This window comes from Ruditapes philippinarum, unplaced genomic scaffold (genome assembly GCF_026571515.1).
Source record: "Ruditapes philippinarum isolate M1 unplaced genomic scaffold, ASM2657151v2 ctg5251_1_1_1_1, whole genome shotgun sequence".
Taxonomy (NCBI): domain Eukaryota; kingdom Metazoa; phylum Mollusca; class Bivalvia; order Venerida; family Veneridae; genus Ruditapes; species Ruditapes philippinarum.
This window is the reverse complement of record NW_026859978.1, coordinates 109,519-126,953: the sequence shown is the minus strand read 5'-3', so window position 1 is coordinate 126,953 and position 17,435 is coordinate 109,519. Positions and strand designations below refer to the sequence as shown.

General features: G+C 29.0%; 1 protein-coding gene across 4 annotated transcripts; it reads left to right on the top strand.

Moving 5' to 3' along the window:
- The first annotated feature begins 70 nt into the window (after positions 1–70).
- Positions 71–13,596, top strand: LOC132758481 (protein FAM47E-like). 4 transcript variants are annotated; one of them, XM_060750156.1, is made up of 10 exons: positions 71–318; positions 2,333–2,461; positions 2,897–3,053; positions 3,574–3,795; positions 4,148–4,323; positions 6,026–6,134; positions 6,504–6,761; positions 10,239–10,403; positions 11,059–11,136; positions 12,936–13,596. In XM_060750156.1, exons 1-10 carry the CDS (start codon positions 242–244, stop codon positions 13,068–13,070), a joined length of 1,506 nt encoding a protein of 501 aa, XP_060606139.1. In that variant the 5' UTR covers positions 71–241; the 3' UTR covers positions 13,071–13,596. The 4 variants fall into 4 exon arrangements, with proteins under 4 accessions (XP_060606139.1, XP_060606138.1, XP_060606140.1 ...); XM_060750155.1 differs by having other exon boundaries at positions 2,330–2,461; XM_060750157.1 differs by lacking the exon at positions 12,936–13,596 and adding an exon at positions 11,831–11,869 and having other exon boundaries at positions 2,330–2,461.
- The last annotated feature ends 3,839 nt before the right edge of the window (positions 13,597–17,435 follow it).

The following is a 17,435-nucleotide window of genomic DNA, read 5'->3' as shown; positions in this document are numbered from 1 at the left end:
TAAATGGATGGATGGCCTGTTATTCTGCGACAAAAAATATATTCGTCATTAAATTAGTAATTAAATCTCCCTCATTAGGAGCTTTGTATACAAGTCGCCAAGGATACAGTTTTTTATTTTTAATTTTCATAGTTTATTTGTACAATTTCAAGTTTAAATAATTAAGGACCTTGGTCAAAATTAAATTAGTGGTTATGTAAAGGATTTGCTATTTTCTTTAACTAGTCCGATCGCTGACAAGATGTCTTTGGCGGAACAAAAATACAACCTTGCACTTGTAAACACTGTTACAGATAAGAAAATACAACAAAAACCATGGTATGATAAGTGAATGAGTGTGAAAAGTTCTTCCTGTGTATGCATTATAAATATAACTTTTAACAAAAGGCTTTAATATGTCTTTGTGATTTGTGTATATGTCTAATTTGATTGCTAATTAAGAGCGAATGGAGGGTTAACCAAATTAATTTGGCTTTATAATAGTTTTAAAGATTTTGCAGACTTTTCTCCATTGTCAAATCATTATAAGATTGAACCAAAATTATGATGACGTTTCTTCGATATAAATCAGTTGGACTAATTATGACCGATTACGCATAGGCATTTTCTCTATCCAGTCCAATGTGCAGACAATGTTTTATCATAAGAAATATATCCCCGTACTGCCTCTTTCCGATCAACTAACAAATTTTTCAACAATAACCGACAGTGAAATTATATATAAAAAAAATTCTCTTTCAATTCTGCGAATATTATCATTTCAGCTAATAAATGCACCAACTTTTTAAAATTTTACTTGAATTATTACTATGAATCGAGGACAAATCATTACTGACCCAATTTTTCCTGTTCTTCAAAATTTCACAACCACTTTTCAATCAGTTAACAAAATGTAAACTGTACCACATAAAAATTGTCATACAATGTTAAAATATAATTAGTTCTGTATTTTGGAAAAATTTTGACAAACTCAACCTCAGATAAGTGGTAATAAACAATTTTAACCTAATTATAATGCCAGTTTTCAATCTAGATATCTATTTGCAGTGGTAAGGCTGTCACAATTGGGGTATGGATGTACATTTCAATTTGCATAACAGAAAAAGCATGTTCTTGTGTGAAATTTTTAGGATCTTAGGGTCTATATGACCCCATTCTAGTGACTGCTTACTGAAAAGTTATCACAGAGAATGTTTTTCCTTGGTTAAGTGACTCACAGTTACTTTACTGATGTATTACCTTCCAATTAAGAACTGTATGGTAAAATATGTACATATTAAAATTACAGCTTTTGAAGTGCAGTATACATTAATGACTTCATGATATTGAAACAGTTGTCCAACTTAATATCCATTTCTGCAGACTGACAAAAAACTGAGTCTGTAAATCAATTATTTTTAGAAAATTATTGCGATTTGTAACTGGGTAAATAATTTAGGATTATTGGAAAACACACATTTTACATATTTTGAACTAAAATGCTAGCATTTTCTTTTTTTTATCGCCATAATTGACATTGCTGCTGATAAATTTAGTCAAGGTGAATACAAGATGTGCTTACAGTTTGGTTACATGACGAATAAGGTTAAAAATAAAAAAATTCGAGGGATGATTGAAAAGTGGTTGTGATTGAAAACTGCATGGCAGTATGTGGATAAAACATGACATCCAGGAACATTATTTACAATGTTTATCATATACATGCCTGATGAATCAAACAGTCTCCCTTAAATGTGTCATGTGTCACTTGGTATCAGTAATTTTTATTCATTGATTCATAAATTTTATAACAAGTCACATTGTTATAATTAAAATAAACATGTGGCTAATCTATGAAACAGTTATCTGTATAATGATTATAAATAGAACTGACAGTGTAGAAATACAATGGAAATCCTGATCTGATTACTACTTAAAGCAAACACCATCTGTGTCAGATTTTCTCTTGTTTTAGAGCTTGCATTGTTGAAGCTAAAGAGACTAATAGGTTTTATAGTACCGCACAACATTAAAATAAAAGCCACATATAAAGTTATGGAAGCCAGAACTAACATTGTTGGAAAAACAAAAGTTGTTACTATTTATTATATGTTTTAAGTGCTGACAAAAGGAGCATCGTGCAATGTCTCATTTCTTTTCTCAATTATCAATTTGCAACAATAACAGCTGGTTTTCTGCCTTTCTAATACATCTACCATTTTCTTATCTTAATTTACTCTTCTCTATTTTTTTTCTTTTTAATCTATTGTTTTTGTTTCTTTCTTTAACTTTGCACTTTTGTTTTCTTTCTTCTTCTGTAATGTGTTTCTTTCTTCACCTTTAAATGTAGTAGTGCTGAAGATACTTCAGATAGGGAGAGTGATATTTGTTCTCGTATGAGTAGTGCAGCTCCTGAACTATTTAATCCTTGGGGTCATTTGCAGACCCCACCTGATTTAGAAAGGACAGGGGATAGCCCACGGTATGATTGTTAGAAAATTAATGTTCTTTCTTTCTTTCTCTCTCTCTCTTTCTTTTTTTGTTTTTTTCTAATTTTTATTGAATTTGCTACATTATGATGACCAGTTTTCGAACTTTGATGAACCAGTAATTCTTTCTTTGTGGCAATAATATACAAAGTATCGGGGTCGGGTTTTTTGTTTTATTTAATAATTGTTTCTTTGTATAATTATTATGAGATAAGTTATTCATAAAGTGTTGATAAATATATTTGGGGTAATGTGATAAAGTTTTTTTGAATATTGAAATAAATAAAATGTTACCTTTTAAATATCAGATCATTATTATTAACTGTCAAAAACTGAAAAGAATTTTATTTTTTTATTCATTATTATTAAACAGTTTTTAAGTGAAACAATTTACAGATCTATTATAATTTTTTTGATTTTTTTTCAAGGTATAAAGAACGTCTACAAACAAAGTATATAAAGGCAAGAAGACCATCTGAAACTGACAAAAATCTGGTAGGAAAGAATTGGTTGTTTCTTAAAGATGGTCTGGATGACTTCAGAGATGGATTGCCTCCCCCAGTTGAGGGTGATATAACATTGAAGGTAAACTTGTTGCATCCTGTTACCAGTGTTGAAATATATATAAATACCAGATCTTTTTTCTACTATTTTGGTAGTTAGTTACCTTGTGCACCAGCATTTGATGATGCTAATAAGGTAGAATGTTCAATATTATAATAATTCAAAGATGTTACAACTACATTTGTTTCAAATACTGTGAGTGTACATAAATGATTTAGAAAAAAATACTTTTGGACTCTGCAAATGCCTCAAGATCTTAGATTTGAAAGAAATGGGTACCAAACTATTATGCCCAATTTTGAATACGAGTGGGCATCGCCACATGTATATATAAAAATTGGCTTAAGTACATGTATGTCAGCAAGTTTTATAAGCTAAATTTATATAATATGGACATGTCCTCATTTAAATTTAGAACAGTTTATCAAAAGAAAGCTTTAAGAATTATTATCACTCTTGACTGTTCTGTTAACTTGACCAAAATGCTTGTCTCATTCATGCTCTACATTATACTAAGCATTGTCATGTTTATTTATTTCAGTCTACTAAAGGTCCAGGTCCAACTATAAAAAATTCAAGTGAAAATTTGTCAGATGTAAAACAGCCAGCAGTACGAAAACGGTTCAATAAACATCAGATATGTTACTCTCGGCTGACACCTCTACAACAACAGAGGCGGGAACATATCAACCAGATAGAATATGGACTTACACAGCATCCACTTGCTCTATATCCTCATCTAGAAGAAAGTGTAAACCCTGAGGTAAGTTTTTCTTATTATTTATATCATGTAATGGATTGTCAGATTGTAAATGTTAAATTTTTAAGGAATTTCAAAATTCTGAATGCCAAAAAAAATGGAAAGGGTTAGCTGAAACTGTTGTTTTAAGTGGAGTTCAGAAAATATAAATAAAAATGGTAAAGTCCCCCAATGTGGAAAGACCATCAGAATGCATACAAATACTCCAAGTTAAAGTTAATCAATGAGAACATTTTGTTTTCATGTATTTTATGCTTCATAATAATTTCAAGGTTTTGAGATGCTGATTGCTAAAAAAATTGGATAGAAAAAAGAGCATTTATTAAAAGTAAAAACCTCCGCATTTTGTTTTCAGCTGTTTGAAGATATAATGAACATTTTGGACCCAGAGATGAACTTGATTGATGATGAAGAAGGTTCACTGGCAGAAGAAGATGAGGATGAAAATGAAGATAGAGTTAGTGCTGACAGTGATAGACAACAAACTGGTGACATCTCAAGGGATGAAGACACAAAAACAGAATTAAGAGAGTATGTTTTAACTTTCATTACATATTTACACCTTTTACCTAAGTCAGTTTTTGCATGCCCATCCAAGTGGAAATGGTGAGCTCACAAGTAAAAGTCAAAATAACTACCTTTTGTAATAAATGTTTAATTATATATTTTAAATGCAAGAAAAATAAATCTTTGAAAATTTCTATAAATTTCATTTGCAATGTATTAGTAACATTCAAATTTTTAAAAAATTGGGGCAGTTTTATAAAGTCACTTTAATTAAGTGATACAATTATATTTTTGTTTGATAAATTTTAAAAAGTTCTATTACAAGAGCTAGGGAAATTAGATATTTTGGCATTTTTCATTTATTTATCAGTTAAACAATGCAGAATTACATTTGAATATTTAAATATTTAGAAAGAAGTTAAAAAGATATACAGTAGATACCTGCAAAGTCATTATGGCCCATAAAGTTTTTAATAGATTTCTTTTTGTATGTTAGAGTTTTGGCTTCTTTTTTTTTAACAAAAGATTATAGCTTCACCTGATTATCTGCATGTACATATAATATATTAAAGAGAAAAAAACCTTACAATCACACCCTTCTCTTTCACTTACCAAACTTCTCAGCACTTACTTGGAAAACACAATATATTGTACAAATTTTTGTTGAAGGGTTCAATGATATTTAGGAAATGTACATATCAATTTTGGGCATCATAATCCAATGTCATTCAACATATTTGTATATAAACTTGACTTTTATTCTAGAATATTTCAAATTTTAAAGAGAGTATAATTGCTAAAGGAGAAATCTACCTATTGTGCTATCACAACTCTGATGCAATTTCAGTTCCTGCACTTTAAATGTGATAAAAAAATGAATGATTATTTTTTTCTAAGATTTTAATACTTATCTACTGAATGGCTTTTATAGGGTGGATTGTAAATGATGTTCACATTAGGTTTGTTTGAAAACTATGTTTCCAATATGTTTACTTGTTGACATTGACTGTATATTGTTATGAATTTATTTAATGGAAAAATATCAGGTCTAGAACAAAGTCAAGGGTATTTCAGTCCAGTTTATGGAGGTCAAACTGGAGTAGATGGTGAGGTGGACATTTATAGCACACAATATTTATATATTGTTTTGATATGCAGTACATGTATAGTGTGATATCATGTATTATGGATGTTGTACATGTATATGGATTTATAAAGCGATTTATTGTGTTGGTTTAAACCATTGGTTATATATTATGTTGTTTGATCACCCATAAAAAGACCTGTAATGTGTTAAAAAGTAATTTTTGTTGATTAATGAAATTCTTTGAAATTTAGGAATTGAAAGATGTCTGCTCTTGTTACCTTTTGACATGTAAAAAGGATTGTATCAGGGTAAATTTTAGAATAAATTTAAATGGATTTTATTTTAAATGATGTGTTTTTGAAATTGATATACATTGTTCATTTAAAAGAATATTTTATTTCATTCCCTTGTTACTTTCTTTGACATATATTCAGTGTTACAAAAAATGTTCATAGATTTTATTTAGATAAGTTTCAGACCTTTAATTTGTTTTGAAAAAAATTATTCCATTTGAACCTGTGCTTAAGGTATTTGCCTCTCAACCTAGAAATCTAGGGTCACAGACAAAATTGTTTAACATTGTCATTCAGATTATAGAAAGCATGTATATATTTTATATTAAGTATTTATAAATTATAGGACGGAAGAAGGAGTTGTACGTAACCCATATAAATGGATTTCCAAGAAAGAAGAGCAAGAAAAGAAGAATAAAAAGAAAGCTGGTGAAAAACCAACTGATACCTCACAGGTGTGTAATTGTCTGTTATTGAAATGAAATTGATATATTGTAGGCTAAGCAAGTTAACTATATATGCTTCACTGTTGATCTGACAATAATTAATTCTCATTTTTTCCATTTCTCAGGGGCCATAACTTTTGGACAACTTAAATTTATCAATTAATTTTTACCATTTAAAAAAAAAAGTTGTACTTTGATTATATAGCAATTTTTTTGCCCGAGTAAAAATTTAAGAGTTTTGACAACAGCCCATACTGATGCATATCCCCCTTGTCCCTAATGTCATCAAGAGTGTAAACAGTTTATTTATAAATAATAAAAATCATATAACATTTATCAAATATGTAGCCATGTATTCATTTTTTCATATATATTCAGGAAGAGCACATTAAAAAAGTCACAAAGGAGTTTTGTGACTGGGTTGCCAGTCTTGGTGGTCAGAGTAATAACATAGAAGAAAGTACTATAACCAGTCTGTTTGCGAGTGGTTACGAGACAAAACCGGCTCTCTCAGTACCTATCCATGTTGTAGAACTTACAAATGTTCCACCAGAGTTACGAATGTCTGCAACAGTACCACAACAATCTCAACAAAATAAAAACTTGCCACAGGAAGAGATGAAGAAAACAAATTGGGTAGGTTCAAACATAATATTAAAGTTGTCATTTTACAGCAGATAAAAATGATGTATCCAATATTTAGAATGAAGAACAAAAATGAAGTGCAAAAATCTGTCTTTATACATTAGGTTCAAATTAACAGTGCATGTTTAGAAACATAAATATGTGTTTATAGTTGGAAAAAATATTGTATAAACATTTTGATTGCAATGTACCAGGACAGAATATACATGTAATTGACAAACTAAGAGAATGATACATGTAAAAAAGTAATCTTCTAGAGAGAAAATTGACCCATTTTGGTAGTAGTTATTGAATTATCACAAATTTGTGATACTGTTCTTGACCAAAGTGGTAGATTTATCACTCAGTTTAATATTGATATGTTTTATACTGGTGCCAACGAAAAAAGGATTAGATATATTTTAATTGAATTTGAAAAATGGGAAAAAGCACAAAATAAAAAAGAGCAGAAGTAATAAAATTAGGCCTGCATACACCTTAAGATAGTTCTGTAGGTAGATCTGAGGATAATAGACCTCTTGTGGTTACTCCAGGTTGGAGTGTTGACATTTTCCTAATTCTGTAGTGTTTTAAGTTTATTCAAAAATTTACATTTAAATTGCCTGCAAATGTTAGATTATGCAGTCATGTACTCTAGCTAATTATTGAACACTAAATCTTTGTTATATCAATCCTTGTTTCAGATACAAATTTTTATATTAGTATACTTAAAGTAATAATCAACTTGTTATCTGTACTCGGAAAATTTTAGCTTTTAGAAAACAAGATATTTTCTCTAACAAAGGAGTTTTTGAGTATGCACTTGTATTGTATTTTCGTGTGTGTTGTATCCTAGCTAAAAATTGTAGAAACAAATTATCAATATAGGTCTTTATAGAGACTTTTTCAGGAAATTTTGTAAATTGTTTTTCTTTTTTTTCTATAATAGATAAAAAGATTCAAGCATTAGATTTAATTGAAATTCTTTATCTTTTTCTCAACTATATAAATTCAACAGAAAGAATGGGTAAGTTAAAAATAATGAAATTTTAACTAAATTCATTAATTTCAGGATTGAAAATAATCATAAAAAAGGAATAGTTCTAATAATATTAATGATGATAATTATAATATTAATAATGATAATCATAATAATAGGAATAATGATAACAACAGCAACAACAACAATGATAATGATAACAAAAGCATGATATATAACACTAGTTAAAGTAAAATTTATATGACAGCTAGCTATGAATATAGATTTATAAGGATTATGAAACATAATTTGTACCAAGTTATTTAATTAATGAAAATTTGACTAAAATGGATTATGCAAATACTATCTTGATCGAAGTATGCCACAAATAATTGAAAAAAAAATGTATTTTATATAAATTAATTGATTTTTATTATCAGATTTTGGTATTTTATTTTCAAGATCAGAAAAGTTAGAGAAATAAAGATTTGCAAGCAACAGTGAATTTGTTTGTAGAACTTTCCATATGTTTATTATGCTACATATGTATATCGTTCTTTATTTCTTCCTTGTGTATCTTTCTTAACAGAGCCATTTTTACAAAAAAAAATATTATCATCTAGTCTATTTATGATAGAAATACTATTATTTGTTTGTTTCAGCTCAAACCTAAAAAATTAGAGGTATTTAACTTATTATGATATATAAGTAGAACCTTCTTGTCACAACACTACCATTAATATTCATCTTCACAAATGATTCCATTCACATAGCTTATAGTCAAATGTCTTTGTCAAATTGTCAGTTTTCATGGCCCTCTTATCAATTGATCTGCAGACATGTGAAGATTTTGTCCTGCCTGTCAATCCATCAACAAATGGACAACAATGAATTTTCTTATATAACAGCTTAAGTATAAAATGTAGGGTCTTCATTCCATACTTTGATGTTGCATACCTCTGAATTGAAATTTGACCTTGACCACTGAATATCACTGACCTTGAAGGTCAAAAGTTTTTAAAGATAATTTAAGCAAAACTCTATTTGTTAGCAATTTTGAATAAGGGCATTGAATATTATGACTAACTTGTTGTTTGCACATAGTGTATCCAAAGTTACTGTTCACTCTTGAAAAGTGTTCGTAGGAACTACTTGTAGTCCATTACATGAAGTTTCATTGTTGGTAAGTTAAAGGTTGTGAGGGAGTAAGGTAGGTTAGTGGTTAAGGAAATTAAATCATGATCTATGTCCCATTAGTTTTACTAGAATTAGAAATCCTATTTTCTAAAATGACATTAGTAAAGTTAAGTTCAAGAGGCAGAAAGGCGTAAGCTGTTTATGTTTTATTGAAAGAAATGAGTTTCTATCACAGTCTTGAAAGGAAATTGCTTTACTACACTTAATGCTGAAATGTTTTTCAGAAAGAAAAAATAATATAATAAAAGATGAAAATAAAAAATCACTGTTTCCAAAGAGATTAGTTCACAGACCTATAGATTTCTAAGTTCACTTTTAGATACATTTGTACACTTCACAAGGATCATGTCTTTTATCACTTATAGTACTTTTTAAAAAAATTCTCAGGCCACATTGTAATTTAGACAAATTTGTTATCATAAATTTAAACAAAGTTTTTATGAAAGAGTTTATTCCAAATTTATATTGTTTACAAAATTTATATCCTTTTAAATTTATAAGATAGAACGGATTCAAAATTTTATTTTATTAAAAAGTAGCTGATTTTTCCTTAGTTCAATCTAACTGTATGGAACATGAATGGTCTCTTTTTGAATGCTAATTAAGTGGCAAAATGATTTTCATTTGCCACTTGAGAATAATTAAAGTGAAACTGGTAGGAATAAAGTGAAGCTGGTCATGATTTTGTTTCATTTGCTCTGTCTTTATGTAAGGTTTTTAATATTGAAAACCTATGAAATAAGGACAGTACAAGATTCCAAACAGGTCATAACTCATTACAAAATAGTTAACATTAGGGTTAAAGGTCAATTTTATATAAAAATAGATTTAAGTAAATTTTTCTTCAGAAGAAAGTGATTGTTCATGTATAATTACATGGTATTTAGAAATTATTTACTTGGTTATAAGACATGGATTTTTTCTCCTTCTACTAGTATTAGGTGGGTTATATTTGGTAAACCTTGTCTTACAAGTGGAGCATAAATGCTCCAGGCAAAATTAAGTAGTAAAGGCAGTGTTGAATTGGAGCATACTAAAATACCTATCCTAAAAGGTCAAGATTAAAGTAAGTAAATGCAGTGTTGAATTTAGACATTGTCTTAAAGACATATACCTAGAAATGGTATGAAGTATAAACAATTAATATGAAATGACCAGAATACATTGAAAAAGGAAAACAATGTGATAATAATTTACACAGTAACTGCAAAATTATTTCTTTTTTTCATTTTAGTATAAAAGCATTTAGTATATAGGGATTATTTTACTTTCTTTAAATGAATTTTTACCATCTTTAAATATATGTATTGCAGCAATATTCTGGCCAGTATGAACCAAGTTGGGTTAAGTTTAAATATGGAGCTTGGTATCTTGACCCAAAATCATGGCAAAAGCGTGATGCTGATGAACCATTAATGGATCCCAAAGAACTGAAAGATAAAGAAATGTCTGAAGCTAAGAAAATGAGTAAAGGTCTGGTAAGTAAATTTATAAAATCACTAGAGCTTGAAAAAAAATGTTATAATTTTTGTACAATAAAATTTGTACCTTACTGGAAAAGTGTTCATCGAGTCTTAGTCTTGTATCAACTTCACTTCTTTTGCCATCTTCTTTGTAACTCACTCACTCACTCACTCACTCACTCACTCACTCACTCACTCACTCACTCAGGAAACACTGTCTTTGTAAGTTACATTGTGGAGTCAGTCTTTCATCCTTGTAGATTGTTTAAATTATTTGGAATGGTCTTCTGATGTGAACCAAATTTTAAATAACCAATGGTTTGAGATCTACTTTAGTTAATTGTGAAGAAGAAAATATTGAAATTTGGTAAAAGAATTTTTTATTATTACCATGGTTGGATGATTTTCCTAGTCTGTCAATCAAACTTGTTATGAAGCACCATTTCATGGATCCCTCTTTGGGTCAAGTAAAAGAAACATCTTGTTCTTATTCTAAGAATATTGAACAACCTCATATTTAAACAATGGGGTTCTTCTTTTAACCCTCGGAAGAGCCTCTTATTAAAGCACACCGATGATAAAGAGACTATAATATATATGTTTTTGTGTACAATTTAAAGTTTGCTCTAAAATTTAACAACTTTAAAATCTTTGTGAATTTCATTTGCAGAACAATGAACTAGCTACAATGCATGGTGTGAGTTTGTTTAAAGAGTTTGTAGACAAGAAAAGTAGAAGAAAACCAGAGGTAATTTTAAATTTATGCTCAAAAATATAAAATTTGAACCATTTCTATGCTAAAAGCTTTCCTCTAACCAGGGATAACCATGAAAGCAATGATATATTCTGAAAATTGGGTATACTAGATAACAGAAATGAAGTTTCAAAAATGCAATTTTAAAAAATCTCCTTGTCTGAAAGTACAGGACCCAGAGCTTTGATATTTGGTATATGATATCATCTGTAGGTCCTCTACCAAAGATGTTCAATTTTGTGTCTAGTGTCAAAATTGCCTCATATGTTTTCCTTATATGTATATAGTAAAAACTTAAAAAATCTTCTTCTCTGAAATGACAAAGGCTAGAGGTTAAATATTTGGCATGAAACATTGTGTAGTGAACCTCTAACAAGATTGTCAAAATAATCATGTGCACAGTTTGAGATGTAAAATTGAACTTTGATATCAGCTGACCTATATTTTGATAAAATGACCTACTTTATTGTCCTTTAATGTACAGCTATGGAATATGGACAATGTGTACTGTGTTATAGATGTAAAAATGAACTTTGGTATCAGCTGATTTAAATATTGACCTAGTGACCTACTTTCTTGTTTTGATGTATTTACAGCTATGAAAAAAGGACAATGTATAAGGAATAAATTAAAAAAATATATTTTGCATAAAGTATGGTCTAATTAAAATTGTTGTTATAAACACTAGATTTTGCTGGCTTTACACAAATAACAGTGTATCCTCAGGTGAGCAATTCGGGACCAATGACCCCCTTGTTTGTTTTTGTTTTTTGTTGTTGTTGTTGTTCTTTTTTTTATGTTAGTGTATTTAAATAATCCAAATGGTTTCAGTTTTGTTTTTACATGAATATGTTAAAGTGACCAAAATTAAGATTTGTACTGCAATTTATCAGACTTTCATTCCTTTTGTCTTGTACCAATTTTAAATTCTTTTTGATAATGTTTATTTTGATTTGATAAAAACAAAAATCAAATATATTATTAACATTTATGATAGAAAGTTTAGCAAATTAAGCATTTATGGTGAAAGATCCTGTGTGTCCCTCTTTGGCTGTTTGCATACCCTTAATTTGACTTTTTTCATAACTTGACCATTTGCATAATTACAGACATGTCAGGAGGCAATCTCCACACAGTGATCTCCCCTTAATTCTTCGGCGTAGATCTCTGCCACCAAGGTCCCGATATATCAGAATTTCTGATATTCTATATTTTTTCAAAAATTGTTTTATCTACTGCTTTTATATATCAGATATTAGTTTTCTCTCATTTATTTAACAATGTTTATGAATAAATAAATAAATAATATGAATATTTAGAAATAATTTTAAAAATTATGAGATTATTTTCTACCGAGACGATATTTTGATATTTTATATTTTTTAGCTTTTGAGTTTATTTTTCGTTATTTTGTATACTTTCGATAATTTTTTGATAAACTATATCGAACGTAGGCACAAAAAGTTAAAAATAAAACAGAAAGAGAAAAATAACGTTAGATTTTCTTTGTAACGGTCGATATTTACATTTGAATTTCGACGTTACGTCATGTGACTTTCATCATCATGTGACGTCTTTGAAGGCAGTGATTACAATTCTGCCAAGGGAGGTAATCACTGTGAGGAGTTTGGTCAGGAGGCAACACAGTAGAAGACCTCTGCTTGTATTTATTTATTCAAGCAGGCAATAGTGTAGAACCACCTATCTTTCATAAGTTAGCTTAAAAGGTTTATCAGCTGTGTGCAGTTATGTTATGTATCTTCTTAAACATTTACATGTTTGTTGTTTTACAGTTTTTGGACGAAGTAGAGGAAATTAAGAAGCGTGCTGAAGAGGAGGAGCAAAGAAGGATAGAGGCAGAGCTTGCAGCAAAGAAAAAACGAAGTCATATCAAAAAATCTCAGGATGGAGATAAAACTCCTGCATAATCTGAACTTAAATGTTTGTCATTATATTTCAATTATAACAATCTTTTATATATGCAGTGATTTTCCTACTTATATAACAGACTACGAAAAAAGGCCTCTTCCCAATTGAAATTTTCTTTAAAATCATGCAGTTTTCCCAAAAATCTGAACTTAAACCAGCTTTTTTACTTCCCAAATCAGCAATTTTAGCGATAATTTTTCCCAAAATCAAGAGGCTCAGGCCTCTTCCCAATTAAGTGAGAAAAATCACTGATATGATTCACTTGTGATATTTACTTTAATGGATATTCCAAGACAAATGTACTTGTAATCCTCAGACTGAGGTATAAAACAGTTGTAAGCTTATTTTATTCTTTCAGGTTGTCCATACTTTTTATATATATATAAATTTCACAATGTTTTCACAATTTATTTTCTTTGTGTAAACTTGAATTTAAGTTCATAAAGAACAAAGCATATCAGTTAACATTCTACATAGAGCAGTTTTGTAAAAGAAAAGAAGAGAATAATACATGACAGAATCCTGTATTGAATGTTGTAATCATGAATATGTGTTAGCAGACATGTTCAGAAATTATCAAATACTAACAAAAACATTGGTCCACTGACTGTAATATTTCCATTAGTAATTCTACATAATATCTATATTTTAAAACAATTCTAATGGTTGTTAGATATATAAAGATGTACCATTGTAAAAGGCAGTGTTCCTTGATAATACATTTTGATCAAAATGTTATTTAACAAGAGTTTTGTGCTATTGCCTTAACACAATCAAAGGCAATGTTAACAGTGCATATGGCATGTGTCCAATGTAATTGGCTAATGAATTTCCTGATTGTAGTTGCCTTTACCTAATGAAGTAGTATTTAACCATTGGAACACCTAATTTAAGTGTGTCCAATGTAATGAACAATATCCTGTAAATTGGACTGTTTTGTCATGGTAAATGTAACTACTATAACTAACCACTGTATTATGCTTGAATATTGTTATGCTGTCCTCAACTCAAGAGGAAAACTATTGCTGTCAGTAACACATCTTTCATCATGAAACTCTGTCAATATATATAGAGAGGATAAATTATAATCAAAATAAAAAATCTCAACAGGAGCATGTGTCCACTGTAACTGAAATTCTTACACAAATAAATCTTTTGCTGAAGTAGCATTTACAGGGTTTTTTGAGGATTTTTTAAATTTATATGCCTTTTTTAATGTAGAAATGTAAATTGCCTTAAAATTTGACAAAGATTATCATAATTGTTATGTATATCATGGAATTTAAAACATCAATACATTTTATATTCTCCAAATATTTATACATGTATATTAAAAATGATAGGAATACAAATTAATGTTTAATTATTTGTAAAATTAGCAATAATTTCTTAATGTATATGAATTTGGAATGGGAAGAGAGGTAAGTCAGTACCCAAGTTATTTTGGAAATCATTGCAGCTTGTGCTTGGGAGTTGCTTCCCTTCCACTATTGTTACTCTTACAGTATCTTGTAATTCAGAATAGAATGGTCGTACACAAACAACTTTTATATTGTAAAATTATGTAATTGAACTATTTATGTTGTTATGTATGGATGAGACTTTAATAAAGATTATTATATTATTCTATTAAATTGAAATACAAAATTAAACACACAATGTATGTAAGTATATATATACAATGTGTATATTATTATTTACAAATGGGACTTCATACATCAGATTGTTAGAAACAAAAATTTTGTGTTCCAGTTTGTATTAAATATATGTTAATTTGAATCTGTCACAAATAAGGATGTGCATGAATTCACATTTCTTTATATATATTTATGTTGTTATTGACATGCTGTTTTTATCCAATATTGTTAAAAAAGGTTTTGTTTTTACATGTATGTACGTTTGTGCATGAAAGTATTTCATTTTAAGTAAAAAAAAATGTTGTTACTGATGGAATAATTTGTTTTGTTGTTTTCAATCTTAAAATATCCTCCTGAAAAAGAGGTGCATTGTATATGTTTGCACTAAATCTGTTTTTGTTTCTTTAATATTTAAAAAGATTAAGTAAGTTTTCCAAAAATAAATATATAAGTAAGTTACATAACCCTGGTTTACATTTTAATCTAATAAGGTCCCTTTTCAATTTGTCAAGTTCTCAGACTTTCTATTTAAAATCACTATTACTATAGCAGAGCTTCACAAGATTTCTTTATTTATAAACTAGATGGTCTTTTTTCTGAGTTAAACTGGACTCTAAATATTCAGCAAAATATAGGTTGGCCAGTACTACTGACCTTGACTAAGGTATTTTTATATAAAAATGTCATTTGAATAAAATGGTAACTGAACTCGGAAATAATAAAACTCAGAAATTACACAATGATTAAGCCAGTCATTGAAGACTCTGTGTCAAATATATCTCCAAATATTGAATGGAAACATATTTCAAAGTCAATATGACCTTGACCTCTAATCAGAGCTGCATTACTGGTACTGGTACTGGTACTGCAGTACGTACTGCAGCGATTTTGCAAGTACTGGTACTGATACTGAATTACTCTTACAAAATTTTGCTACTACTGGTACTGGTACTGCATTACTGTCTTAAAAAGTGGTACTGCTACTGCATTACCCAGTACTTTGGGTTTTGATAAAAATTAAAAATAACATCAATTTTTGTCATATAATAAAGCTGTAAATTACATTAACTATATTTTATTTTTGTGAAAAAGTAAGTTATCAAATCCAAAGATAATTTGCTGCAATATTCCTTCCAAATGTTAACATAGTATTCATCATAAAAAGCACCAAAGACTTTAAGTAAAAATTAAATTAAGATAGACAGACTCAATAAATCTTTACCCTAAAATATCCTTATTAAAATGTTTTATTACTTTGTATTTACTAGTAAAAGAGCAAAATAAACACTATTAATTAATTTCTTCTATTCTAAAAAATCCCATTTCAAGTGAAAAAAGTGATATTGTTTATTATAAGCACCATAAAAAGTTGTTATTTATTTTGGTTTAAAATGAACAGAGGTGTGAAGGTGTGAAAGGCAACAGAAGACTGTTGTGTTTTAAATAAAAGATGTTTGCATTGTATTTATACAGTTGACTGGTTACAAAACAGTTAGATATGACATGAATTTATGTTGTAAATATTGTTTGTAAAAAGTATGTTAAAACTATAAAGTTGTAAATATGTTATGTTAACTTTAAAGCAGCACGCCTCCAGAGTCCTGATTCATCCGAATTTTCATGAAAATTTTGAAAAAGTATTTAAAGGTAAAATATTGTTAAATGAACAAAGAAAGTACTTGACACATTACAATCGGCACTTAAAATCCATGTTAATTACCAAAAAAGAGGTCAAATTAATCATGCATAAATAGCCCCTACTCCGGTAGTAACGCAGTAGAAATATGGTGATAAATACTACAAAATACAGTCATTAATTGCACATAAGATATAAATCTTTAATTTGTTTACTTTTGTCAAAGTTTTAGTAATTTTTTTCCAAGTTTAATTTTCTTGAAATATTTTGGGTCATCTGGAGGCATGCAGCTCTAAAGTAAATTATGATTTTTATTTCTTTGCTGAATAATATTTGCAATTATTTGTTTGACACTGTATTTATTCAAACTTTGATGAATATATAAAAGTAATGGTACTGATACTTAATTACTTCACCAAAAAAAGTACTGGTACTGCAGTACCAAGCTAAAATCTAGTACTGGTACTGGTAATGGTACTGCATAATTTGCCAAGTACTGGTACTGGTACTTAAGTACGACACCCTTAGTACTGATGCAGCTCTGCCTCTAATTAAGCTACTTATAACAAAACCAACAAGCAAATTTGATGAATTTATATCCCCCGCTGAGTACTGGTTATTACTAACACAACAATTGGAGACATAAGGCTTTATTTATATATTTATCATAACATAAACAGTTATATTCTTTGTATATAATAAAAAAGGCCATATAACACCCTGTTAAAGAGTATTATCTGGACATGCCAATAAATGAGATCCAACTGCCTTTTTGTATTGATGGTTTACATAAAGTTTTGTTGAAATCAATACAGCAGTTGCAAAGCAATAGCAAAATTGCTCTTTATGCATTCTACATACATGTAACTAATCATGGGCCATAAATCTGTGTTGAAGGGTCTGACTGGAACAAGACGAGGATATGCCCACCTCCTCTTAGAATTGATGGTTTCCATAAAGTTTCATTGAATTCCAGCCTGTAGTTGCAGAGAAATAGCGCGGAAACGATTATTGCTCAATATGCATACTGCATAACTAATCAATAGTCATAACTCTGTGTTGTAGGATCTGACCGGATCAATGCTATGATA